Genomic DNA, 25,987 nt, shown 5'->3' on the forward strand with positions numbered 1-25,987 from the left:
TCGGTCATTTTTGTGGCTTGTTTTGGAAGGTTTCTATCACACGATTCCTCAGCAGATGGAGATTGCACAAGAGGATTGATCAGTTGTCACAAAGACATCAGAAGTTTTCATACATAGTGGTTTAAAAAAGCAAAACACCTCATTTGCTGCACTTGTGGCCTTTTGGAACTGTGCCACAAAATAGATGTTGTTGGATCAACTTGAGACATTTCTGTAGTTTAAAATGATTTTATGATTCAGATTCATTTCATTTTTCATTTGTGTAATTCGAATGTTTCCACCCCTAACATGACCTGTTACCATATCTTATTTTCATTTTGTTTCCATCTCTAACATTATGCTTCGGCTCTTAATTCCGGCACGGCTATTTGCAATTTAGGTCACAGTGTAATATCTGCAAATCCTGCCACAGGTCAGTCCACCATGTAACAGCTGTCCAATCAGATCGCCCATTGCTCCATTGCCATTTGCAATGTGAATTTACATCATTCATCCATAATTCTCTTTAAAAGATATTGTTAATTACTATCAAATGCTGAAAAAGAAATGTTGAACACTATACATCAAAGAGACACTGTTTTCTTATGATCATAAAGACATCCCTTTATGAATGTTTTAATGTTGCAGGTCCCTGCGCCTTTTGTGAGCATGGTTTGACCCATTTTTTTTTAAACAGCTTTCACTATGTCAGGACAAGCCACTTACCTTTATAGGATCAGTTTGTTGAGCTTCAGTTGTCACACACTGGACTATTTGCTGCTGTTGTTATACCCACTGGGGACCACTGGAGGGTGCTAGGTTTGAGCTTTTCAGAGGTCAGTGTTTTCAAACGCAGCCTTAGGTTTTCACATCAAAAGTCTTTAAATTTATGAATGACACCGTCTTTTATGTGAACAACAATGATTAAAAAGATCATGTAAAAAAATGGTAAAATCGTTCTGTTCGTTTAGGCTAAGTTTGGTAACGAGGGCAAAGCTTTGTGTTGTTCATGTTGTGTAAGATGTTTTGCACTGTTCACTCTCTGGAGCAACTAAAACCCTACAGTGTGAGACGAGGTCAGCTTGTATGGGCCTGACATCATGGTTTCTTGATGTTGCAGCTTTGTTGCAGCAGTGTGTTACAGCTCCATCAGCAAACTGTACGTCTCCACCTACAGCTCACCCAGGGAACTGCAGCCAGACTGACCTGTCGCCATCACTGCTTGTGAAATGTTTGTGAGACTGATGAAAAACTCATCGTGTTTGTTTGTTTGCCCAAAAATTAACAGGACAATCAACTATAAAGAGATGTTGTTACTAAACCTTATGTGAGTTGGCTAATCCATTTCAGCACTATTATCTGCTTAAATAGACTGCGGCAGTGTGAGAAGTTGTAGCTACACTGCTCACACATATCTGGTAATTTTGCCTACAGTTCCCACAATGCTCCATGTCAACAATAATTCAAAGAGCATTAGCTCAAACCTTTGACATGAACACCATCTTTGATGAGACTTAAAGTTTTTTTCACATAACTAAATACACTCCATCTGTTGTGTAAGATGCTCCAGAACTGCAACTAAATGAATGCAATGAACATGTTTTGTCAATTTCTGTTCCCACATTGAGTATTAACTCAAAACCTCAGCTTTTCAGCCTACGTGGAGGTGTGCTGCTTGAAGCGCTCCAGATAAAAAAAGAGGATCATTGGAACATCAGCCAAGGAAGTTCATAGGAAATGACCAAAAGCTCCAGGTCAGATAAAACATCCAAGTATTCATCCAAACATTATTTTGGTCACATAGCATCTTTAATACCACCATTATAATAATTAGGATATCAAAAGTATCGAGTATACATACATAATTTGCATTGCGGTACACAAATCTGAGCTGATTTATGTTTTTATATCTTTCATTCATTGTTCTCAGGATCAACTTTTATTATCTTGACATTGTGCTGATACATGAAATTGTCCTGAAGAACTTAATGCTATTTCAGGAAGGAGAACATTTAATTGGACATGTATTGTTAAGCAATATAAAAAGTCTTTTGATATTTCCAAATGTAACTTGAATCCTATAGTCTACTACTTTCCAATACCAGTAATCAAGAATCTTGATATAAGCCAAACTAGAGTCCATGTCACCAAAATCCACGTACTTCATGTAGGTTTCTGCACCCGTTGCGGCCTTGATATTCTGCTCTTCTCTTTTTTGCATTGAAGTTCTTTATGCTGTAGGAACAGTCTCTTGAAGCCATGCCTGTTTTTATAACAGTCCCAGTAAATGGATCCTCGGGAGTCTGAAGATGTGTGTGTGTTTGTGTAAGACAGAGTTCATGTATGTGTTGGTTGAGGAAAGTGAGGAGCAAAAATGGTGAAACACCTCACTTCCTCTCTCCTCCACCACCGTCACTTTCTCAGTCTGCGCTGCTTGTCAGACGCTGGTGATGGAGGCCAGGCAGTTTGATGACTTCTGGAGTTTCTCAGGCTGTGTGGTGGGCGGCTCAGGGATGGCGCGAAAGCTGAATGGCAGTCCAATACCGCTGGTGCCAATGTGGCCTGGGCTCAGCGCCGGATTCTGCCGTCTATTGCTTTCCACAATGCTGGATGTGTTGGATGCAAGGCTTTCACGTGTTCTGCACAATAGAAAATACAACAAGGTGTTAGTTTAAAAAAAAAAAAAGCAATATTGTTCACGATAACTGTCAGACTAAGAAAAGAACTCCACTATAACCGAGCTAAAACCATTCTAAAAGGCGCCTTCAGCAGACTCCCATAAAAGCATACGAATTTTGTTTGGTAATAATAACAAAATAACTCATTTCTTCTCAAACAGAAGGATGACTTGTTTTCAGAGGAATTACACATCAGTGCAATGACCTTTTCTTTAAAGCAACCTTGACTAATTACATAATAAATGTTAAACTAGCTTGTATAGCACCTTTTAACTTACCAATGCATAAAATCAGGCTATGAAATAAAATAAAGCATCTTTATAGGTCAAAGCTCAAAGACTTAGCCATATGAATCCATAAGACATGTTAAAAATGTGTTACATAACTACTCATTTATTCCACATATTTTCAAGCCCATTTTTGATTACTACAGGCTACAATCAGAATTCAGAATTCGTTTTTATTGCCATTGTTAGTGAACAGTGTTCACTAACAATGGCACACATTGCAAACAATCACACTTTGTCAGAAGTATACATATGTATATACTTCTGATATTACGTGTTTCATGTGTAACACAGAATATCATGTTACACATGAAACCTAGACTGAAAAGAGCTGTAAAGGTCTGAAAAAAAACTGATGTTTTACACAATCTGCAGGTTGTAACTAAAAAGGCCCGTCAAATTGATTAGATTGTCTATTGAGGGATACTACCGCAGTGAACTATGGACGCATATGTATGTTTCTAATATTCAAAGTAATCTTTTGAAATAAGAAATATATACGCGTGCTCAAGAGTTCATCACATAACTTACATAATTCAACTAATAAGGACTCTAATGTCTAAAGTTTATTGCAAAGTCAACAACTGTATACGGCAAGGGGGAAATTTAAACATTTAAAGGGATAATCCGGAGTAAAATGCACTTTAGATCAATTTACGGGATGTTGGGAGTACATACGTTGAGTTGACATCAAAATCATGTCATTCGGATGTGTTTTGAGAATTTCGATTTGACTGTTTTTAGCCAAAAGTCGTTAGCCTGGAAGTGAATGGGGCAAATCATGTCACCGCTACAAAACACTATTTTTATACCTCTTCTACTACTCCAAACAACATAACACTTACGTGGTAGTGAGTAGAGGGTCCCTAAAGCCAAACCGAAGTGTCCCGAGGTCTTCATGTGGTCGGATATAGAGTCCAGAATTAATTTAATCAAGCCAGTACCTTTCCGGAAATGTGTCTGCTGCAGCTGCCGCTACAGACCGTGGTGAAGTTGGTTTGATATTGGTTTGAAAAAAAAGACACCTTATTTCCTTATTGTGAATATTTGTCGAATATCCAATATCAAACCAACTTCACCACGGTCTGTAGCGCTGCAGCTGCAGCAGACACATTTCCGGAAAGGTACTGGCTTGATTAAATTAATTCTGGACTCTATATCCGACCACATGAAGACCTCGGGACACTTCGGTTTGGCTTTAGGGACCCTCTACTCACTACCACGTAAGTGTTATGTTGTTTGGAGCAGTAGAAGAGGTATAAAAATAGCGTTTTGTAGCGGTGACATCATATGCCCTCATCACTTCCAGGCTAACGACTTTTGGCTAAAAACGGTCAAATCGAAATTCTCAAAACACATCCGAATGACATGATTTTGATGTCAACTCAACGTATGTACTCCCAACATCCCGTAAATTGATCTAAAGTGCATTTTACTCCGGATTATCCCTTTAAGAATAATATTAACCTTGTGTTAATATTCTATCACAAATAAAAACACTTCTCCTCACAATCACACTGCTGTTGTTCATATAAGACCACTGGTGTAGTGCTGGGTGTATGCTGGTATGTGAAGTATGGCCACCGATTTTTTTAGTCATCACAGAGTATACCCACTACCAAAACTCTTCCGTGCATTACCATAACTACTGAGCTGGAATTATTTTTCCTCAGAGGTCAAAGACATGACCTGCCTGTCTTTGCCTCTAATTGACTCGTACCAGTTGCCTAAATTTTAATGGGTTGTTTATCCCAGTTGGATGACCCACTAAAAACGAATTGGGCAGAAATGAGGAGGATCCCCAAGTCCCGAGGCCCCACTACACCACTGTATAAGGCTCACCTTACTTCTCTTGAACAAATATCTGTTTTGCTTCATACTTCAAAAATAGAATCAACTTTAAATTACATGTGTAGGTTTTTAAGGGGGCATGGTGTTGCATGGTTAGCCATGTCAGCATGAGGGGTCTTGGTTTAAATACTAGCTTTGGGCTCACTGTGAGGAGTTGGCACCCGGTTTGCATGATGAGGTGCAATAATCTGCAGACACAACTGACGTACGTTTAAATAGGCAGTCATCTAAAGTTTAAAACAGTCAGGAAACACAACAGTTGAGACAAAACAGTCATTTTGGCCGTGGCTCAGTGGTTAGAGTTGGTCGTCCAATAACCGGAAGGTTGGCAGGTTCAATTCCCACTCTCGCCACTCAAAAACATTGGTGGAACTGCCAGCTGGAGGGGTGTCAGTCCACCTCCTTGTCACGGCCGAGGTGCCCTTGAGCAAGGCATCGTACCCCCATGCTCCCCAGGCGCTGCGAATGGCTGCCCACCGCTCCAGGTTGGCATCTGTCTCTATGAGTGTGTGACCCTGTGCGTGTGTGTCAACAGGTGCCAACCTGGATAGGTTAAAAGCGGAGGACAAATTTTGTGTGTATGCATGACAAATAAATTTAATCTTAATTTTAATTTCAATTCCAATTATTGCAATCAAATAAAAAAACAACAACAGCATGTCAGTGATCAGGGTGATGAGCCACTCTTACGGAATTATGACAGTGCCTGACATGCTGTTCCAGTGACACCAACCGAAAAATTAGTAAAAACAACTGTTCGTATGCCGATTTGTTGTAGAACCTGTCAATATATTCAGATTCAGAAAACTTTGAGTCCCAAATGGGCAATTCAGTTTGACAGCTTTCCCAGTTCTCACTGTTTAGCACAAACACAACAGCCTCACAACAACAGTAACACCATGTCAGTGACAAGAGATCAGCATCCGATACCCCCACATTGCCTCATAAGCCTTGTTTCCACTGTCAGTACGGTTCGGGTCAATTTGTATTGGTTCGGTACGGGTCGGGTCGCTTTGGGGTCAGCTTTGCGTTCCCACTGTACAAAGGAGACCCTCAGGGGTGGGCGGAGTGCGTGCCGAAGTGTAAATAGCATCCATAATTTCGAACCACCTCCAGTGTTTTCGGTCTACGCCGCTCCTGCTCTTGGTGGGGAAACTTTTTCGTTTGGCACAGCGCCATCGAGCTCCCGCTGCAAAGCCTCCTCACCAACAACGGAGAGCAGAGCCTGGAACCGGTCCTGTGTGCTAGGTACCCCGAGCAGAAGGGTTACAAAAATGGTAACGGGTACCACGGGTACCATGGGACCGGTACGCTTTCGTGGTAGTGGAAACACTGAAATAAGCGAACCGTTCTGAACCGACCCGTACCGGACTGCATAGTGGAAACGAGGCTATATGGCCTTAAGCAGATAATCAGGTGATAACAACATCAGAATTAAAAACATAAACCTAAGGAAAACACCTGCTGTTAGTATGTAGGTTTGTTTTCCACAGGGATGCAAAATAACGGCACCCCGAGAGCATCAAAACAAATTCACTGGTAAGAACATGGCCAGATTGACGAATAATTCCTCCTCCTTCTTTCTGGACCACTCGAATCTTCCAAAGTGAACACAGATCCTTTAACTGGACTCCAATAATCTTGGAGCAGACTTTGACAATGCTGTCCAAACTTTTTTGGCCTTCACTAACAGCCCATTAAACCAACTTATGAATGAGAATGTTAAGAGACTTCCAATAAAAATATTATAAAATGAATGAAATATTTCTGGAAAAACACCAAAAGAGCTTAGCTTCCATATCAAGTGAATTCTTTGTGGTCTTTGCTTGGTAATTGACTCTGCGTTTGCATCAAACTTAAGTTGGGAGTCAAACACTGTTCCCAGATGCTTGTCTGCACTTACAATTTGGACTTCCTCACTGTGTATGACGCTGAATTTTGGTTGATCAATGTTTTTCTTAAAGTCGATAATTAGTTCTTTGGTTTTTGTCACATTAAGATCAAGAAAATGATCAATGCGCCATTTGACAAAAGCAGGTGAAACACAGCCATGATCTGATTGTGGACCTTGGGGAAGAGACAGCAAGGCAGCATTATCAGGTAGCTGCCTTCTTCAGATGTCCTGCAGCTGTCTGTGTACATGATAAAAAGCAAAGGTGAAAGACCTTGAGGTGATCCAGTATTTGAACTGACAGGATGAGGCATGAGTACCACTCACAAAAACCTGCTGAACTTTTTAGTTAAAAAAATGTAGAAGCCACAATAAAATCCAATTAGGTAGAATAAAATAAGGGGCTAACCTCTCAATCAAAATATGAGGCTGCATCTTATTAAAAGCTGAAGAAAAGTCAGCAAATAAAAGTCTCACATGGGATTCAGGTTCTTTCGAGGTGTGTATACGCTCTCTCTAAACTGCAATGCGTCAGATCTGCCATCAATTCTCGAGACAATTTTATCTTTTAACATTTTCTCAAAAGTTTTCAGAACAAGGGATGTAGCAGCCACTGGTCTAAAACTTTGGTTATCTTTTATCTTTTTTAATGTCTTTATGTATTTTTTTTAAATATATATTTCTATCATTGATGTTTTCCATATTGTAGGTATCCGACCTCTGAAAAAGTCATTTGAAGACCTCACTGAACTGAAGGTCCTGTGAGATCCTTGTACTGCCTTTCAATTTTTTTTTTTCTGTACTTCATTTTGGCCCTTCTAATTTATAAACTGCCATTATTGACGGTTCTCACACCCAATCATACTGACTATTCAAATCTTTTGCGTTTTGATCACAAACAGATAGATCGGAGACTTCGCAATACAGATGCTCATCTGATAAGTAGCAATGAGGTGTGAGCACAAAGTAACAAACTGAAAGTTAGCTCTTCGATGGGAGTTACTTACAGTATGAGCTTTCTTTGTGACAGGTCAGTCGTCTCACTTTGGGAGCATCACCATCTACAGCAGGTAGGAAGGCTAGCAGGCAATTAAACTACTAAATCATTTAAGCCAGAGTAAAGCAAATTCAAATATTTGCATAAAACATGTACTGGACAACAGATACTTGAAATCTTGTTGAAATAATGGTGTTTTACTGTTTGACTGTTCAACTTTTTTTTTTTTTTTTTTTAAATCATATTTCCATGATGGAGCAGTATATAATGCGAGGAAAAAACTGGAATGCCAGAAATAGCCTTGGACAATCAACTAGCTAGCTGACTGTTCTGCCCTAATCATAGAGATGGGTCTTCTCTGGACTGCAGAATTTCACTAACTTGGGCCATCTACTTAAACTGCAGAGGAATAATGTGAACAAGAAAAACTGGGTTAGTATTGTGAAGAGTGAAGCTGAAATGTGGCACCTCTGCAGATCTAGCAACACACAGAGCAGAGCCAGCAGTGCATGTGGAAGTTTGAGGGCTGCAAACCTACACAGATAACCAAAGTTTCAGGAGTAATGACCTGCCTAATTATTTACCTTGTAGTTTTATAAACTTTTACCAGAGATTTTTCATTAAAACAATTTGCTTGATTAAAACAAGATCTGTTTGATTGTTCGTATGGTTCATTGGAAATGATCTGAGCTCTGTCTTCATGGTACCCCCAGCATTTCAGAGCAGAGAATGCTGCTCATTTTCTTATGACTTTGAGACAGGCCACACCATAGGTTTTTTTACATAGTTTTCTGTGATGTACAGTTCATTTTAGCTCGTACCTGGGGGAGTTAAATCCGCTGTCCACTGTGACACTACTGCTGTCCATGCTGTCCAAACGGGCAGAGTGGGCCGACTTCTGGCTGCTGCAGTTCTCTGTCTCCTTGGGGCTGAGTAGGGTCAAATTGGTCTCCAGTTTCCGCTGCAGATCATGGTCCTTTTCCCGTTCCAGGAGCCACTGCATGGTTCCCTCTCCACCACCACCGCTGCCTCCACCATTACCACCCCCTTCCCCGCGGTCTTTGTTGTCCTCTGCCGTCGCCAACTCTTTGTGCGAGTCCTCCTCTGCCTCTTCCTCCTCCTCGTCATCTGATACATTATAATAGTCAAAGGAGGCAGAGGGGACTGTTGGCTCTAAGCAGCTCTGTAAAACTGCAGGTGACGCTGAGGAAGTGGCTGAATTGGAAGGCTGCTGGGGCTCAGGATTGTCTAGGGCCTCTGTTGATTTGGCATGTGAGGCTTTCCGCAATGTGCCGGACTTGGTGTAGCTGCTGTCCACGTAGCCAGTGGACAAGGCATTATGTGGAGGTTTGAACAAAGTGTCCTTACTGAAGATCTCTTTCCTCTTAATTACTATGCTGCCTCCTCCCCCTCCAGGATCTACATTGTGTTGGTGTGGCGTCAACCGGGCATTTTGTGCAGGCTCTGGCGTCTGGCTTGGCGTCAGTCGCGCTGAGCTGCTCTGTCCCTTTGCTGCCGACAAGTCCTCTTTGTACTCCATTGTATGAGGAGAGGTGAGGTGAGGCGTTTGCCGGTCAGCTGGAGAGCCCTTTCGGAGTCCCCCTGATGAGGTTAATGTGTCATATTCTGATTTTGCCTGAGGCGAAGGGGCAGTAAGGATTGTTTCATTTGATGTATTGCACTGGAAGTACTCATCTGTTGAGGGCTTAGGAGAAAGTCCCATCAGTTCATTATATGTCGGTAAGCTGTCTCTGCTTTTGTTCCTCTCTATCGTACTCCGGATCCTTGACTCGTCCAAACTCCCTTTCCCCAAATCAGGCACATTAAAATCAGAGTGGAACTTAGCAGCAGAGAACATGATCCTTGAGTAATGGGAGGACTTCTGCGTGGCCCGCAGGGTGCCATCGTCAGTATAGTAATGACTACGCTCCTCCAGACAGGGTTCGAAGTCTTCTGGTGCGCCCAGTGATGGCACCTTGAGAGAGTTGTCCATGGACCGAGATCGTTCTTTAGCTTGATCTGACCTTTCATGACGTGACTTCCTGTCCTGATTGTGACTGTGACTTCTTTGCACTCTGGACTGGCATGTTCCACGCGAAGGCTCAGGGAAGGGCATCTCTGTCCCTCTTTTGGCAAGCCCCCCAGACACATCCCACTCAGGGGTAACAGGGCAGTACGATTCAGTAATATTAGGGTTGCTGTGAACCAGGTACGTTGCTCCTCCACTTCGTCTGCGCTCCAATGTGTACATAGCTTCCCGAGGCGAGCGAACTAACGAGTGGCTAAAGAAGCGGTAATCCCTTTCCATAAACACAAGATCCCAGTTTGAACCCTCAGATGGGTCTCCCCTGGACGTCCGGGGTTTACTATGAGAGCGCGACTTACCATGTGGAGCCCTCCGGTGGCCTCTGCCCCTCCTGCTGCGTGCACTGTGCTGGGCAGATCCCGCTTTGTTCTTCTGTGTGCGCTCTTCCTCCAGTCTCTTCATCACGGCCGTATGCCTTGCGACATTCTCCACAGTTAGGTCGGGGTTAATTCTGCGGATTATCTCCATCTCCACCTCCCGGGGAATGGGTGTGGTTGGCACATCCTCGTCACGGAGGGGCCACTCCTCTGGGGGGAACTGGGCTGAGAAGGTGGCCAGCTGTCTCATTTTGTCCTTCTTGAAACTCAGTCTGAAGAGCCTGAGTCCAAACCTTTTGGATTGCTTCTCGCCATTTCCACCACCACCACTTCCTTCTTTCTTTTTGGTCAGAGTGTCAGTTTTATAAGCGAAAGAAGTGATGCTTTTGTTCTTATCAGCTAGCTCTTGAGACGGTGGTGGCTGAATAGGTGGGGAAGTGGCAGCTGGAGGATAGGGGTATGATGGCGGCTCTCCCCGGTGCTCCTTGGATGATGTGCTTGGAAGAGGCTCCCCGCCATTGTGATCCTTAGGTGGCTTATTTTTATAGGAATCTCCCTTGTGCTCCTTCGGTGACTTACTTTGGAGCGTTGGGGCATGTAGTCTGGAAGGGTCTTCACGATAAGAATTGTATGAGTCATTGTGATTCTTGCGAGGAGGCCTTTCCCTCAGACAGCCTGCTGTGGACGGCGTGACGTTGCCAGACTGAGGTGAAGTGCATTGTTGAGGTTGTTGCTGCTGCTGCTGTTGCTGTGGTTGCTGCTGCTGACGTTCTGGAAGCCGATCCTCCAGGTGATACCACTTATTGTTTGTTCTGATGAGGGAGGGAGTGATAAAGTAGGTCTGGGGAGTGACAATGAAGTAGCCCTCTGGAGTTGGGTATATCTTCCTCTCTCGCACCAGCATGTTCAGGGTGTGTCGCAGAACCTCTGAGCTGGGTGTAGGCACGCCTGTAGGAAACACATTTTGGACACTATCTTATATATTTGATTTTAAAAAATTAACAAATAAACCTTATGAAAATTGCATGACAGCAAGAGACACAGGATCAATTGAGAAAATTGTCCTAATTTAGCATTGAGTTATATGCAAGCAAAACTGAAAAACAAAACAAAGCTGTAACAAATTTATGTATGTATGTCTCATGTAATAATTTAGAAATATTTTACAGATACTCAGCCTTACATACTCAGTATATTTTGAAACGGTTGGCGCTCTTTGTTAGTTTCTTTAAACAGGGCTAAAATTTAAGAGACAAGCAATTGGTAGTTATTCTAATTTGATCTATTTAATTTTTCAGTGATGAAAATATGTTTTATTTTCTTTAATAACATAGAGAATGATGTCATTTTGCCTTTGTGCTGGCAAACCTGACTTTTCTTTAATCATCATCTTCCTTTGTCTTCTAACTACTATAATACTGACATCGAAACATGCTCGTAGAGACATGCACTGGCAATCTGGCAATGTTAAAACTCTAGATCAAAGAAATTATACTAGTTAAAGGAATCCCTCCACATCTCTGATAGCATATGACAACATGTATTTATTTAGTACAATTTTCAGCATTTGGAGCCTAAAAGATTTAGGTTTGTCTAATATAACAAATAAAGCGGTCCAAGCAAGAAAATATAAATAAAATAAATAAATAAAATGAAAACTGATATTTGTGCTGAAATCAACACTACGTTAATTAGTATTTGAGGCTTATTTCACCAATGCGGTCACAGAATAATATAGGTTTTGCAGGTTATCATAGCTTTGTCCTTGCAGCTCTGCGATGACCACCGCTATTTTCTCCTCCTTATAATGAACTTAAGAACCTTAAAAAAAAAAAATCTTTGAGGCCTTTAGCGAATTAAGGTAATTATTACTCTAGATTCTTTCATGGCCTCAAAGACAATGACACAATTTCTTTTTGGAGTGATCTTTGTTGGTAAACCATTCCTTGTCCTGAATTAATCCATTTGTACACAATCATCCTGATTGTGAACCGATGGAGTCCAAACTCTTCACCGATGGTTCAGTAACCTTTTCCAGCCTTATGAGCATCAATAACTCTTTGATTTCCTTTGTTTGTGCCATGACACACTAGTGAAAACCAGACTTACATATATCCCTGCTCTTATTATAAAACCAGTCTTCTAACACCTGATTGCCATTCCTTTGATTGAAAAAAGTTTCCTACATATATAAATGACCAACCATAGCATTAACGTCTTATTTGATTAGCTGGAAATCTCATGATGTTTTAGGTTACATTTGTGCAGAATCATAGAAAACTCTATAAGAAATTTTAAAGCAAAACCATCATGACAAAGTTAAGAAAAAAAAAAAAGTACTGGAATTGATCACACAATAATGGCCTCTCAGAATTAGTGTAATATCCAAAGACACAATGCTTTATCCCAAGTGTGTCAGGAGTGTCTTGTGAACCTTTAAGTGAGATTAGTTGATGTTTAAATGCTCAACTCATTATGGGTGCCAATGCCGAAGGCATTAGACACACATCTTACTCCTGTGCCAGATTATTGATATTTGCTCTTTGAACATTGCCTTATGCTGCGTGTACACCAAGAGCGACCTACGCTACCTGAGCGCCGGAAATCATTATTTCTCTATGGAGGGTGAGCAAACTGGGCGACCAGAGCGGATTCCAGCGATTAAACTCAAGCTAATATTATGGTAATGAGCTATGACGCGTTTCGGCGAAAACCAATGACAATCCACAGATTGTAGGGGTCCGACAATCCGCGGGGTTCGCGGAAACAGATGTGTAAACTTTGGTTCCTATCCAAACAATAGTCGTTTAATCCTGAGACTGTTGCAATTGCCGTGTCGAGTGCTTCAATACAATAGTGTAGTAACCCCACGCATACCTTTCTCACTGCAATTGACTTTTATTCGGATTTATTTCGGATTTTATTTCGAATTTAGTTTATTTTTCACAGCTGCCTCTCCTATTCCTGCTCTTCTCAGGTGTACCTAATGTAGTTTTACATCATTTGTAACGTGATGTATATCTTGTATAACAAATTGTAAATAACAACACGTTTATTCGTGTCCCTGCCCTCTCTTTCCTCCTTTGTTCTTTTTCCCTGGGGTGCTGCACAGCCGTGGGGCCTTTAAAAATTTAACATTCTAAATGTGACGTCACGAGCGAACAAAGCTACCAAAGCAAATTCTCAAGCGAAGCTTCTCCAGCTACCTCCGCTACCAGGTAGCGTAGGTCGCCCTTGGTGTACACACAGCATTAGCCTTCAAAGAGTAGCGAATAAAATATCAAACTTAAAATGTTTGAGACTTTTGCATTAAGAATTTTGTGAGATGATTCATCTAAAATTGGAAACAGAGACCAGATTAAAGAATGCCACATTGTGTATAGCACATAATATTTTCAATATTTCTTTGTGGAAATATTTGTGTGGTTGAGCAAAGTTCCATTTTAGGAAGCAGGTGAGAGGGCTTACCTGGGAAGCTGGCAGTGAGGTGCTCCACCAGTGCCTCCTGGTTGACAGGCTTGTGGGCAGAGTTCATAGCAGAGATGGCCAAGCACAAGATCTCCCCCAGCGGGATGAATTGTGACTGGCTGATAGGTGACATACTGATCGGAGACACATCACCTGCAGGAGGAGGTGGAGGAGGCAGAAGCACAACTGTGAGATCATGAATGAACAGCAGGTGCAGCGTGTGAAGCTATGATGTAATGGTCAAACAGCAGCAGTGTGCATGCTGCCTGAAACGGCTCCTCCTCTCTGCTCTGTGCTTCCTTAGCCTCTCACTGCTGCTTTTTCTTGTAGGTTAGCAAAGCGAGGCAGCTGCTGCAGCAGCCGTAACCGGAGCATGAGATCACCTGAATCTTTGCAACCTGCTGGTCTGATTCACATCATGTTTGAAACAAAAAAGGGAGCAGAAGCAGCACTTCAGGAGCAACAATGTAGTAAAATCTAACTCAACATAATTGACTTGAGTGCCACACTGAGAGCTTACACACAGAAATTCATGGCTGCCATAAGCTGTCTTTGCTGTCAGCGGTAGCGCGTGATGAGATCATCCTACAACCAGAAGGCTGGCTTCAAGCTCCTCTGAGAGCGAACATCTGTCCTGCTGGAAGGTTGTAAAGCAGCACACTGAATACAGCCCTGCAGCATCTGTGCAGTAGTGACCCTGTCCTCTGACCTACATCCGAGTATCACACGAACCCATGCAGAAACTGCAACATTTAAACCCTCTACGTTTATTTCTAATTTGACATTCTATTCCCTAATCTTTACAGTTAATCAACAAACTCAGAATTCCTAACCAGTGTTCTCAAGTTTTATCATTTGATGTCCATGCTTCTTTTGCTCTAGCAAGAATGTGTGCAGAACTCTGCCTCTACAGCACACTCAGCTGAATGGTCAGTTAAGCAACACGATGACGTTATCTCTGCTTAGTATTAAAACCCCCGTAAGCTTTATGTGGCTGTTCAAGGCTTTGCTCGATTCATATTAAACACAAGAAAAGCCGACTCTGTTAGTCGGTCAGCTAAAAAAAGAAAAGAAAAAAGAAGACCGTCTTGTCATTTGCTTTTTTAGTAACCTCTCATAGTATTTATTGAAGTCTCTCAGAGGGGAGACAAAATAAGCAAATATTTGCAATAACAAACACTGAAAGAATTTGCTTTGGTTTGCATGGTGAGGATATTAGACCTTTATGTAATTTCAATTAACACAAAACACGAGTTAGAGACGATATGTGACTTAAAGGAAATACAATCCTACACACACACACACATATATAGAAACTTAAGACTGGCCATAATTACACAAAAATATTACCAAAAACAAAGTAAACATTTTTCAGAATGTTCTGCTGCTAGTTTGATATATATAATATAAAATATGAATATGACAAACATAGTAGAATATGTCAGAAAGTAGGAAAAGCTACACAGACTTGGACACACTAAGAAACAATGTCATGGATCTTACATGGTAATCGAGTGTCCAGTAGGGCCAAACATAAAGGAAAATCTGAGAGCGAATAATTCAAAATCTTTCTTGCTCCTCTCTATTTCTCTTTAGATCAAACCAACACATTGGAAAAACAAGGAAAAAGGGGAACATTTCTTGCTCGACAACATAAATATTTTGTCCACTTTGAACTCCACATCAAATCAGGTCTTTCCTAACTTTGAGCAGCCTTGCGTAGAGAGGGTGGAGCTTCTAGCAGGGGGAGTGTCAGACTTACCTGGCGCACGATAACTTGGCGGGGACGGAGAGAAATGCGGAGGAGGAGCAGGAAGATGCTGCTTCTGCACACGGATGTCTTTCTCACTACGGGAAAGACTGTGCTCCAGCGGGCGTTCGGGAAGCTCCGAGCTGGGCCAGGCCCGCCGCAGATTGCTGCTGCGGTTCTTCTTCATCGTGACCCCTATACCAGGTGGCCTTCACTCCCCGGGGGCCTCTGGGATAAGGTGGTGAGGTTTGGGGGATTGGTGAAATGGGGAGGAGGGGGAAGGAAAGAGGGTGGTGGGGAAGGGGGAGGTCGACCAACCTCAGGCTCAGTGCCTCCCCCGCATCAGTGAGAACGTCCCGCTAGAGCGATCACACACCAGACATGGCAGAAACCAGTGTGCACCTTCACACACATTCACACGTCTCATTTACATCCACGAGCAAGCTACAAACGACCGTGTTCGCACTGTGGGTGGTTGTCATCGGCTGCTGGGCTCTCCCAAGCGGATCTAGAGTGATGGCAGTGGCGGCAGAGGTGCAGGTGATTGCACAAGGCATCACCCTTTCATCGACATCAGTCCCAGCCACCATTTGTAGCATCCCCATTTGCATGCGTAGGGAGGCACATTACGTAGCCACTCTGATGTGGGAGGAGGGAGCGGGAGAGAGGTGGGGGGGGCAGGGGTAGAGATGAGGGAAATGGGGCATTGGAAGCAAGGAGGACGGTGAGAAAAGATTTCAGTGGAGCTTTTGGGATCTGCTTGTTCCTTTTCAATAGAAGGGGGGAGGAAAGGAGGAGATGGATAGCTGGTCACAGATTCAAAGCTTAAGAGGCCCAGTCTTCGACAATAGCTCAATTCACCACAGGAGTGATCGACCGAGCCCCGTAAAACAAAAGAGCCCGCTTAAAAAAGAAATGGAAATAAAAGCTCCATTCACCCTGAGGGGCAGTGAAACCTCAACAGTATGCCAAGCACTGGAGACACTACGTTCACCTCCATCTTTATCCGATCAAGCACAAGACCCCATCGTCCTTTCGACAACAGCACACCAGCAGAGGGTGGGGAGAAAAAAATGGAGAGCATAGAAATAAATAAATAAATTCAAGAATAGATATCCAACGTTTCCCTCAATCCAACGGAGGAGGCTCCAGAGCTGATCGCCATAGAATCCATTCATTAAAAGGGGGAGGGGGGGATGCAAACTCCAGTCAACGGCAAATCTCTTTCAACGCTAATGCTGCAGCTGCTCCCAGCACCTCCAGGAAGGGTGTGTGAGTATGTGTGTGTATGTGTGTGTGAGTGTGTGAGAGTGTGTGAGAGTGTGTGTATGTGTGTGAGGGAGAGAGGGAGAAAGTGTGTATGTGCGCATCCGCCTGCTGCGCGCGATTCTGCGTGAGCATGCATGCGTCTGTGTCTGGGTGATTGAGGCTGAGGGGAGGGGAGGAGAGGATGCAAGGGAGAGAGATCGAGGACATACATAAGGCAGAGAGGAGAGCAAATATCAACAGATCGAAACACACACACAAGAAGAAAAGAAAAAAAAGATTCAGACCTCAGACGATGTCCAGGGGAAGGATAGAACTCAGGATCTTTGGCTAAATCTCCATCCACACTCTCCTTCCTCCTCTTGTTACCTCAACAACTTCTCTGTATCACTGGCTGTACTCTTGAAAGATGAGGGCCCCTTTAACCACCATCCTCACTCTTTTTGTGCCTCACCTAACTGTAAGACAAAACCCACAACCAATGGGGATCATTTTAAGGCTGCTAGTTTGTGTCTTTGTCATCACTGCTTTCCACCGGTTGATTCAGTAACTTAACTGCGTGGAGCAGCAAGTAAAAAAGCACAAGTCAAAGCCGCCAACGGACTCCTGCTGACTCACATGTGTGGAGTGTGAATGGACGGTTGGAGGGGCATTACAAGGAGCAAAATGAGAGGGCAGGATGAGACATGGGCGGAGGGAGGACGGTGTCACAACCAATCTGCTCCAGTTCACTGATACCAAAAAGAAAGAGGAGTAGAAGGGAAAAAGAGGAGGAGGAGGAGGGAGAGCAACACTACGCCAGCCATTTTATTTCTAAGTAGTGCTGCAACAGCCTTTGTTGCCATGACGACGCAAGCCGATGATCTCATAGCTGTTACCTTTGAGTGCTGTTCCCTTAAAGAGCCAGATACTCAAAATAGAAAGCTGACAGACACCACATAGGGCTGTCTATAACATAGAAGGAAAATACTAAAACATTGAGATCCCAATATGTGAAACACAATCATAGTAACAAGAAATAAAATTGGGTCATGTTTTGATAATAGAACAAGAAAATCCTATAAATACACACATCAGCAATGATTTTATTTTCAATACTTGCAAGATATCTACAAAAACAAATCCTGGTTTGAATATGAAGGGGTTACACATTAGTTAACAATGCAGTTCACAGAGAATTAATTTCCCATTTGATAATCAATTAATGTATGTAACTCAACAGCATTTGCTAATGGGATAGTACTTTTAATTGTCAGAATGTGATGCTTTTTGCGGGAATTTATGACAACTAATTAAATATCTCTTTTTTAACAGCTGGATGCATAAAACAAGCTATCCAGTGTTTAAAAAAAAAAGTATATTAAACTTCAACACACTTTTTAAAACAATTTTCCGACATCTTGTATCTAACTGTTTATTGATTAATCAAGAAAACATGAATCTACATCGCAAAGTTGTGTACAATCACATACAGTAATACAGTATTTTGTGCTTATAGCTAACTGTTAGCAAACTAACAGCATCCACCATGACTACACTCTAAGTCATAGACTGAATAAAATTGGATGTAGCCACCATAACGTTACCCATTGGTTCATGGGCTTTAAAGCCGCAAGGTCAGCCTTTGGCCGTCCCCTTATTGGTCTCTTTAGAGCCAAAAGAAGCCATATTTGGAAAAGAAGGTGGAGCTGAGTGTGATCTTTGAAACTGGACAGAAATATGTAACTTGGCCTAATATCTTTTTCATAAAGGAGTCACTTGCAAATGTTGCTAACAGTATAACTTTGACACAAGATTTAGTCACCTTTGAGTCCCCTTCAGCAACTTTTTTCAACAAATCAACTGCCGACCAATCTAGTTACTTTTTAGACAAACATTCCCAGTATTGCACTGCAAGAGTGATGTCCGTCTCCTGCTGCAGGGAAATCTCAATCAACTACAACCAGCGAGCCATTTGCACGTGCGTATTGGTATTCCGGTGGTGCACTACAGCAGATTCATGGTAACATATATATGTGTATATATATATATATATATATATATATATACATATATATATATATATATATATATATATATATATATATACATATATATATATATATATATATATATATATATATTATGTGGGTGCATCAATCACAACCCATGCAGTGTCAAGGATTTGGGCTACACAGCCAATGTGACAATGCAGTAAGTTTAAGAATGATTGTTTGAAAGTTAGCTTGAACCATAAGGAGGACAACCACAACCACAATTTTTGCAGAGGGCAAAATATACAAAATCAGTAAAGAACAAAGAAGCATGGCTAAAAATCACAGACAGCAGCTGTGACAGCTGGACAGTCTTAGTTATTTAAGACTTAAGTTTTACAGCACACAAATCACATCTTTAGCCACAATGAATTCAGACTTTTATGCGGCAGGGCACAGCTAAAAGAGCAACAACAGCACCAACACAAGCACGAGTAGCCAACACCTCCGATTGGTTCACATATTTTTGGAACTCCCATCAAAGGGAAGCAACATGCAGCAACAAGCAGATGTGTATTTGTGATATGAGTAAAGCACCAACGCATAGCAGATGCTAAACTGCCAAATCATATCTGATTGATCACTCTACACTCGTCTTTAATTAATTTTATATGGATGGTGATTTTTGTCCTGTGACGCACAAATCTGGAATTTATCCTCAGCAATCTTGAAATACTTTTAAGGTGACCTTTGATAGCGTTGGGTCGCTTTTCAGTCACAATTTCAGAACTGATTTGCCACCTGACAACAGAACCAAAAACAAATGTGTTTTGGAGAGCAGCTTAGTTGAAATTTGGCTGAATTAAAACACAGTCTATGTGAGCACAGTATTAGAGTAACTGTAAAGGGCAGTGGCACAAAAAAAAGTGCAAAAGCTATTTTAAGTGCAACTGTTGATACAATCACCAGTGATTCGGTTTAGGCTGATGTGCTCCCTGACGTTTGGATCATATGCCGCTGTTTATGATCCAGCTACAAAGCAAGGCAAAGTAAAAAGCCCTCTCAAATAGGTTTGTCAGCACTCAGTCCACAAACTAAAAGTGAAAGCTTCCAGAACCAAAATCTTTACTAAGAAATTCTGTGTCCATGGCTCTCATTAAAAGAAACAAATATAAAAAGTCTTTCGGCTGTTTTTTCTGTGATGTCAAGCACTGAAGGTATTTCACCCAGAGTAGTCTATTTTGTACTCCCCTTTCTATCCTTGAAATCACCAGTGTTTCATATAAACCATCATATCCGCCACAAATAGCTTGAGTCACACTCAAATGATTGCGCTAAAGAGGACAGATGCAGTTTGAATTGTTGTGTTCAGCACAAAAAGATGTATTCGATGTGATTCACACATTAAAGGTGCCGTCGGCAACTTTTTTTTAGTCATATTAGCTTGAACTGTCATGGGATTCTGGAAGTAGAATATTAAATAGGCTGTTTAGGAAAAATCCCGAATTCTGTAGCTCCCTCTAAAGCCTGTAATCGTGCTTGCAAAAATCGAGCGCTCCCGGCTGTTTTTAACCAATCACGTTAGGGGGGAGGAATCGCTACCCTGTCAATCACAGCTTGTGCACATGCTGTTATTGACAGGTATACACGCGCACACTGGTGTGAACTCACGTGCACAACCTCGTACACAGAGGGGGAGGGGTTTGGGGCGGTTTGGAGCTTGGTAGAGGTTGGAGGAGGGACCTGAAAGTTGTATCAGTTCGAATTTTCCGACTTCAGACTCGGAATTTTGAAAACCTGCCGACGGCAGCTTTAATCAAGGTTAGGACTAAGATAATGCCCTAAGGTTTAATTCATGTCAAATTTACACACATACATTCACATGAAGTCATTTCAGTCTGATGTATGATAGTGTGAGGTTACGCTAGCTAACATAGCCTCATGTTCCCTATCTTATCATTGCATAGACACACATATACTGTTGATAAAGTAATGAGGCAGGATTAATCATGGGGTAGGCCAGCATTAATGCTGGTGATTTAAAAAGGTAAAAATAAATCTAACAAAAAAAATAAAGATAAAAAAACAACATCAAGTGTATTGAATATATCAGAGTGTTATAACATTGTCATAAACTTTAACTTGATGGCTTGAAATAAGATGCATTGACACATCAGTTCTATAAATTAGGTTCTTAATGGTATAGCTTAGCTACAAAATATCACGCAGTTAATGAAAATAAAACATGCTGAAGAAAGTGCTTCATAACATTTTGTGTGCTAAAGGAGATATGACTCAGCTGACAGGTAAATTGTTAGTTGCAATTGCAAAATGAATTCTGATTCTGAATTTTCACTTGATTTCTGACATCAATAAACACTTTCCTACTGAATCCATAGTCGTGATCACTAGCTTCACATCTCCTTCAATTGAATAGAATATTGAGTCATTGTAAAATGGATGATAAAGCACACTGTGGTTGGGAAACAACCACCCTATAGGCCTGCATTGACCAAAATGCCAAATGCTGATCTTGAGCCTTCAAAATAGTAGGCCTTTGCCACTGGATAAAATCACAGCCCTCACCAGAGTCAACAGACTATACAACACTGGTCTAATCATTTTTAAATATTTTAATGTGTGAATTTCAAATACTACACTTTTAAGGATTCATTAAGGTCACTATACTTTTTCCTAAAAGGAAAATTAGTGTGTATGTACCAAATTACAATATGTGTTGTATTTTATTCCAGTAACACAACATCAATTGAAATCTGCCTTCATTAAAAAGCTATCAGCAACTTTGGGATGTATGAGTTATCAGACGCCAACGATCAGACCTGTGATACGTTTCATTCTCATCCGACTTCCTCACAAGCAAGCACTTTATTGCCAGTGGTCTGCCCTCCTGTGGCACACGTACTCCAGCGCAGTGCCATTTAGAGACTCACTGTCTGGGCCTGACACGGAATTAGGAGACAGATTTTTGTCCCAACAGCCGACACAACGCATCCGGATCTGACATCAAAATATATGGCAAAAAAAAACCTCTGCTGCGTCAAACATTTCCCCCAATTCTCTGCAGAGACCCTCCCTTTCCTTCCAGTGGAGACCTGTGCTTTAGCAGGGAAATACAGTTGGGTAGAGTTTTCCTGAACAAACGCAGCGCTTTTCCTTCCTAAGGACCACTCACTCCTCCCTGCCCATTGTTTAGTCTCACCTAATCAGACTGAATTGTCTATTAAACACTTTTTTTCCACACAGCTTAAAACCCACAACTTTGGTCTCGATTTATCAATCCAGCTGCCATTTGGCTCTTGGCCCTAATTAAACATTCTCAGACAGTTTGGTGGATTATCTAGACCATGTGAAACTGTGGCATCCGTATAAGCATATTGATTTTATGGAAAAATAAAAATTTGATCTTATTTCTAAGTTACAAAGGTTTGAATCCATCCCACTTCCCCTGCAGCTTCAGCAGTAGCTTTATTTATTTGTTTGTGTAACACCTAGTTGATAACGGATCATATCACTGTTCGCTGCATGAGCACATTGTGTCAAGCACAAAGTAAATTCCTGCACACTTAGTTAATGAATACCTACATTTAAAAAAAAAAAAAAAAAGTTTAAACTTGGCCAACACACAAACATCTTGAGACAAATTGAAGAACCTGAGTCAAATAAACTTCCAGCATGGTGTTGACAATCAGTGTTGTACTGGTATTCACTTTTACATTATTATCAATATCATCTTTACATAAAAAAACAAAAACACAAGACATCTTAAAGATGATTCAAAGATAACAGCAGAATTCAAGAAGAGTTTCTCTAAAAACTAAACTAAACAAAACAAAATTTTGTTTTTACGTGGAGAGTTAGTTGGCACAACTGAGCTGTTTCAGGTCATCTCAAAGAGGCACGATGGTTAAAATTTAACTATTGAACTCACATAGCTGCACAATCAAACTAAAGTGTGATTAATCTGCCCAAAACTGTGGTGGCAACAAAGCTGACATCAAAATATATACTTTCTGCAGTTTAGTGCTGCACAGCATTTAAACTGTTAAAGCATTAAATGACCCATATAAATCTCACTGTTGGCCTCACCCTGAGTTGATTTCTAAAAGCATTACATTGGGACTTTAGTTCTGGGAATCTGCCTCGTATTAAAAACTATACATCTCAATTTCCACATAAAGTCTGTTGGCTCAGGTATTGTTGAGTTTGGTGAGCTATTAGCTATAAGACAAACATTCCACAGCTTATCAGTGTTTGCTACCAATGAAGCTTTTTCTGACGCTCAGATGGGATAAGAAGCCAGCAACAGTCATCATCGATATGTAGAAGAGGTTTTAACAGCTTTCAGTTCCACACGATTGGTGGCGACTGGCAGCTGTTTAGACACTTGCACACTGTCTTAAAATAATTTAAAAACGGTTCAATTTAAATTTCAGTCACAATGGTCAAGTGCCTGGTTGGTGCTTCGCGTTGGTAAAAGGAACAAACTGAGGACAGGATACAGAGACTCATCCAGGGAACATTTCTCAGCCTGTAACCTAACACACAGTAAAATGCAATCAACTGTAAATTTGTACATAAAAACAAAGACCACTATTGGCTTTTATGTAGGATAATTCAGGTTTACTATTCACATTTTGGCTCCGTTGTGTTTAAAAACCCATCTGACACTTTAACTTGTAGTCCACTGTCCCCGGAACTACAACTCCCTCGATGCGTCCACAACTTCAACTAGCAGACACAAGCGTTTTGGGTTTTGGATAACCCAGCAATGTTCATTACAACCTTTGCAAGGCTGCATTCATTTACCACTTCTTCATGTCTTGAAGAAGTTCTGAGACTAAGAGTGCGCAAATTAAGACTTTTGCACAGATTCAAGTGTACAAATGCTTTTTTTTTTTTTCCATCCGTACACTTTATTTATTTTCCATTCAGCCCGACAAAAACACTTCAGAGATCAATCACCAGCAAGCTGTCATTATCTCAAATCTGTTGACATCAAAGCGCTTTCACTGTGGTTTTTCTCTCCTTTGTGGCTTCGCTTCCGCCATAAATCTTGAGAACTTGATACACTGTCGCTTTTCGACTTTATCCCTTCAAGCTGCAGGAAAAATGTATGCAGTATCTTGTACCTTCCTTTCTGCGGTTCAATGCTGCCCACTGATGAAACTGATGACCCAAACTGAGGCACCATTGTGAAACTCGCATAAATAAGAAGATCTCTGACATGCAGCACGCCTCTCTCTTTGGGAGGCCTGTGAAGGCAGCCTGATGGGTGCAGGGGTTGAACATGCTAACAAAACCTTGAGTCGTCCCAACCTGTCTCAACAGACACATAAGTTATGGCTTTGACAGACGAAAGGGGAGGATGAGCGAGGAAATACTGAACTGAAGTAGAACTGGGCCTCAGTCCTGAGCTCCTCTATCTGAATGAGTAAGCCAACATGAAGCAGCTGAGGTTACAGATGATGCCCTAACTCCCTTCTAAATCAGACTAGCTGCGACTGGTTTCACGCAACCCTGCTGTCAACCTCGCTTGACTCATAGACTCACACTGAAATGTAAAAAAATCTCAGCAGAAAGTTTTTGAACTCGCAGCCGGAAAGAGGAAGTGTGGGTTTTTTTTTGGTTTAAAACCAGTCAGCAGCAACATTTGCCAGTTATCAGCTTGGTGTGGAAAACTTATCAAAACTTCTGCTTGTTGTGAGTCAAATACTAAAAACAAGCACAGCTTTATTGTTTTCTATTGCTCCCAAGCTTCACTGGGCCAAAATTAAGACTTTCGGTGGGGATTTAGAGACTTAAATCAGACTTTTGTAAGTAAATCTCAGTAAGTCAGACAGAAAATCCCAGACAAGTCTGGAGTGTAGCTCCAGAAAGGAGACGTGGGGAACTTTGGTTGTAAAATATGACCAACTTACCTTTAACTCAGTCATACTTTTTGTTTTTGTTTGTTATCCTGTAGGTGGAATTCACACAAAGACAAAACAAAAGAGAAAACACGCTCTCCAAACACGGATAACTCAAAACTTCCCGAGCTCAGTGTTCTGCTTCTGTTACACCAGCACCTGCCTGCGCATCAAAACATGTCCATGTGGAGGGAAAATACGTGGCGATCTGCCTGCGGGGGGTTGTTTTGCTACACTTTCCTGTGTGAAATAGTTTACCCACCTATGCGGTTGATGTCAAAGCCCTGTGGCGGTTTCAGGGTCCTCCTTGTCCACCCGTCCCTGAGCACCTGGAGGTGGACCTCTGCCCCCTGAACCAGCAGCACGCGCTCGTCTATCCAGCCGAGAAAGAAGATCTCGGAAAGAGCCTGTGTCAGCGCCTTGTTCCAGAAGTGCCGCTGGTTGACGGCTTTGAAGCTGGCGAAGACCTCGTAGCCAGTGCGATGCACGGCCGGTGATGAAGGTGAGTCCTCCTCATCCTCCCTGCAGACCTGCGACAGCAGCAGAGCCAGAGAGTGCGGAGTTATGTGGAGAGGCTGCTCCATCCTCCCCGCGGTCACACTGCGACTCTGGGGAAAGTGCAGTTTCTCAACTCAGCGGCAGACACATTGTTGCTCTCTCGTTCTACAAAAAGTCTCGAACTTTACATCAAGTTTACTCGTGTTTAAGGAAACGGCGCAAGAAAGAGATCTGATCCGGAATCAACAGCCCGGTGCTGTGAATGCTGAGGTCAGGTGCTCCATGTAAAACAGGGAAATGGGAAACTTGATCCTCCGTCCACTGCTGCCACCTCTTAGTCCCAGCTGGAGCTGTCAGAGAGCATTAAACATGAGCATTAGGACCCATAAGACCTGTAAAACCTTTTTCAGCGACAACAGAGGCGAGGACTGCTGCTGCGTTCATGCGCTCCTCGTAAACTACTGTTCTTCAATTTGAACAGCGAACATTTGCCTTTTTTTATTTATTTTTTTTACATTTATTTATTTATATTTTAGAAATGATTTTGTTTCCCAACCAAATACTGACAACTACCAATTTCAGCGATCACAATACGAGCAGAAGAGGGGCCGGAAATATATGAACACACCTGTATGATGCAACGCAAACGCAACCTCAGCTCAAGTGTTACTTGATGATATAGACCAGGGTCTTCAACGTTTTTCAGGCCAGGGACCCCCAAACTGATGGAGAGTTGGAGCAGGGACCCCCCCTACTATTTATATGGCATACAGTTGTGTTTTATATTTAACGGGGCCTAGTGCCGTGTATAAACATAGCTACTCTGTTATTGTACATTCAATTATATTACATATATATATATATATTATATTCAAATAATACACAGGTTAATATATTCATGTTTTTATTTTAAACATGTGCAAGGTACAGGGTGGCCGTGCCACTGCCATTTATAAACAAACATCTTGCATACAACACTGAGCTGTTCAAATAATCAAATAACTTTAAACATGCATGTA

At 41.8% G+C, this 25,987-nt stretch overlaps 1 protein-coding gene across 2 annotated transcripts; it reads right to left on the reverse strand.

Moving 5' to 3' along the window:
- Nucleotides 1-1,766: 1,766 nt before the first annotated feature.
- Nucleotides 1,767-25,304, reverse strand: stox2a (storkhead box 2a). Of its 2 annotated transcripts, XM_075463203.1 has the most exons (5): nt 16,858-17,163; nt 15,317-16,733; nt 13,555-13,707; nt 8,505-11,034; nt 1,767-2,618 (listed from the first exon to the last, which is right to left on the reverse strand). In XM_075463203.1, the coding sequence occupies exons 2-5, from the start codon at nt 15,489-15,491 to the stop codon at nt 2,417-2,419; spliced, it is 3,060 nt and encodes a 1,019-aa protein (XP_075319318.1). In that variant the 5' UTR covers nt 15,492-16,733; nt 16,858-17,163; the 3' UTR covers nt 1,767-2,416. The 2 variants fall into 2 exon arrangements, with proteins under 2 accessions (XP_075319318.1, XP_075319317.1); XM_075463202.1 differs by lacking the exons at nt 15,317-16,733; nt 16,858-17,163 and adding an exon at nt 24,733-25,304.
- Nucleotides 25,305-25,987: the final 683 nt, after the last annotated feature.

Source organism: Odontesthes bonariensis, chromosome 4, assembly GCF_027942865.1.
Source record: "Odontesthes bonariensis isolate fOdoBon6 chromosome 4, fOdoBon6.hap1, whole genome shotgun sequence".
In the NCBI taxonomy this organism is placed as follows: Eukaryota; Metazoa; Chordata; class Actinopteri; order Atheriniformes; family Atherinopsidae; genus Odontesthes; species Odontesthes bonariensis.

What these genes read in the sequence shown, in the direction of transcription:
- stox2a (XM_075463202.1), bottom strand. Translation starts at nt 25,054, where the DNA reads ATGGAGCAGCCTCTCCACATAACTCCGCACTCTCTGGCTCTGCTGCTG. An exon ending in CTTTGACATCAACCGCATAG is followed by an intron (nt 13,708 to 24,732) that starts GTGGGTAAACTA and finishes CTCCTCCTGCAG; the next exon opens with GTGATGTGTCTCCGATCAGT. An exon ending in AGCGGATTTAACTCCCCCAG is followed by an intron (nt 2,619 to 8,504) that starts GTACGAGCTAAA and finishes TCTATTGTGCAG; the next exon opens with AACACGTGAAAGCCTTGCAT.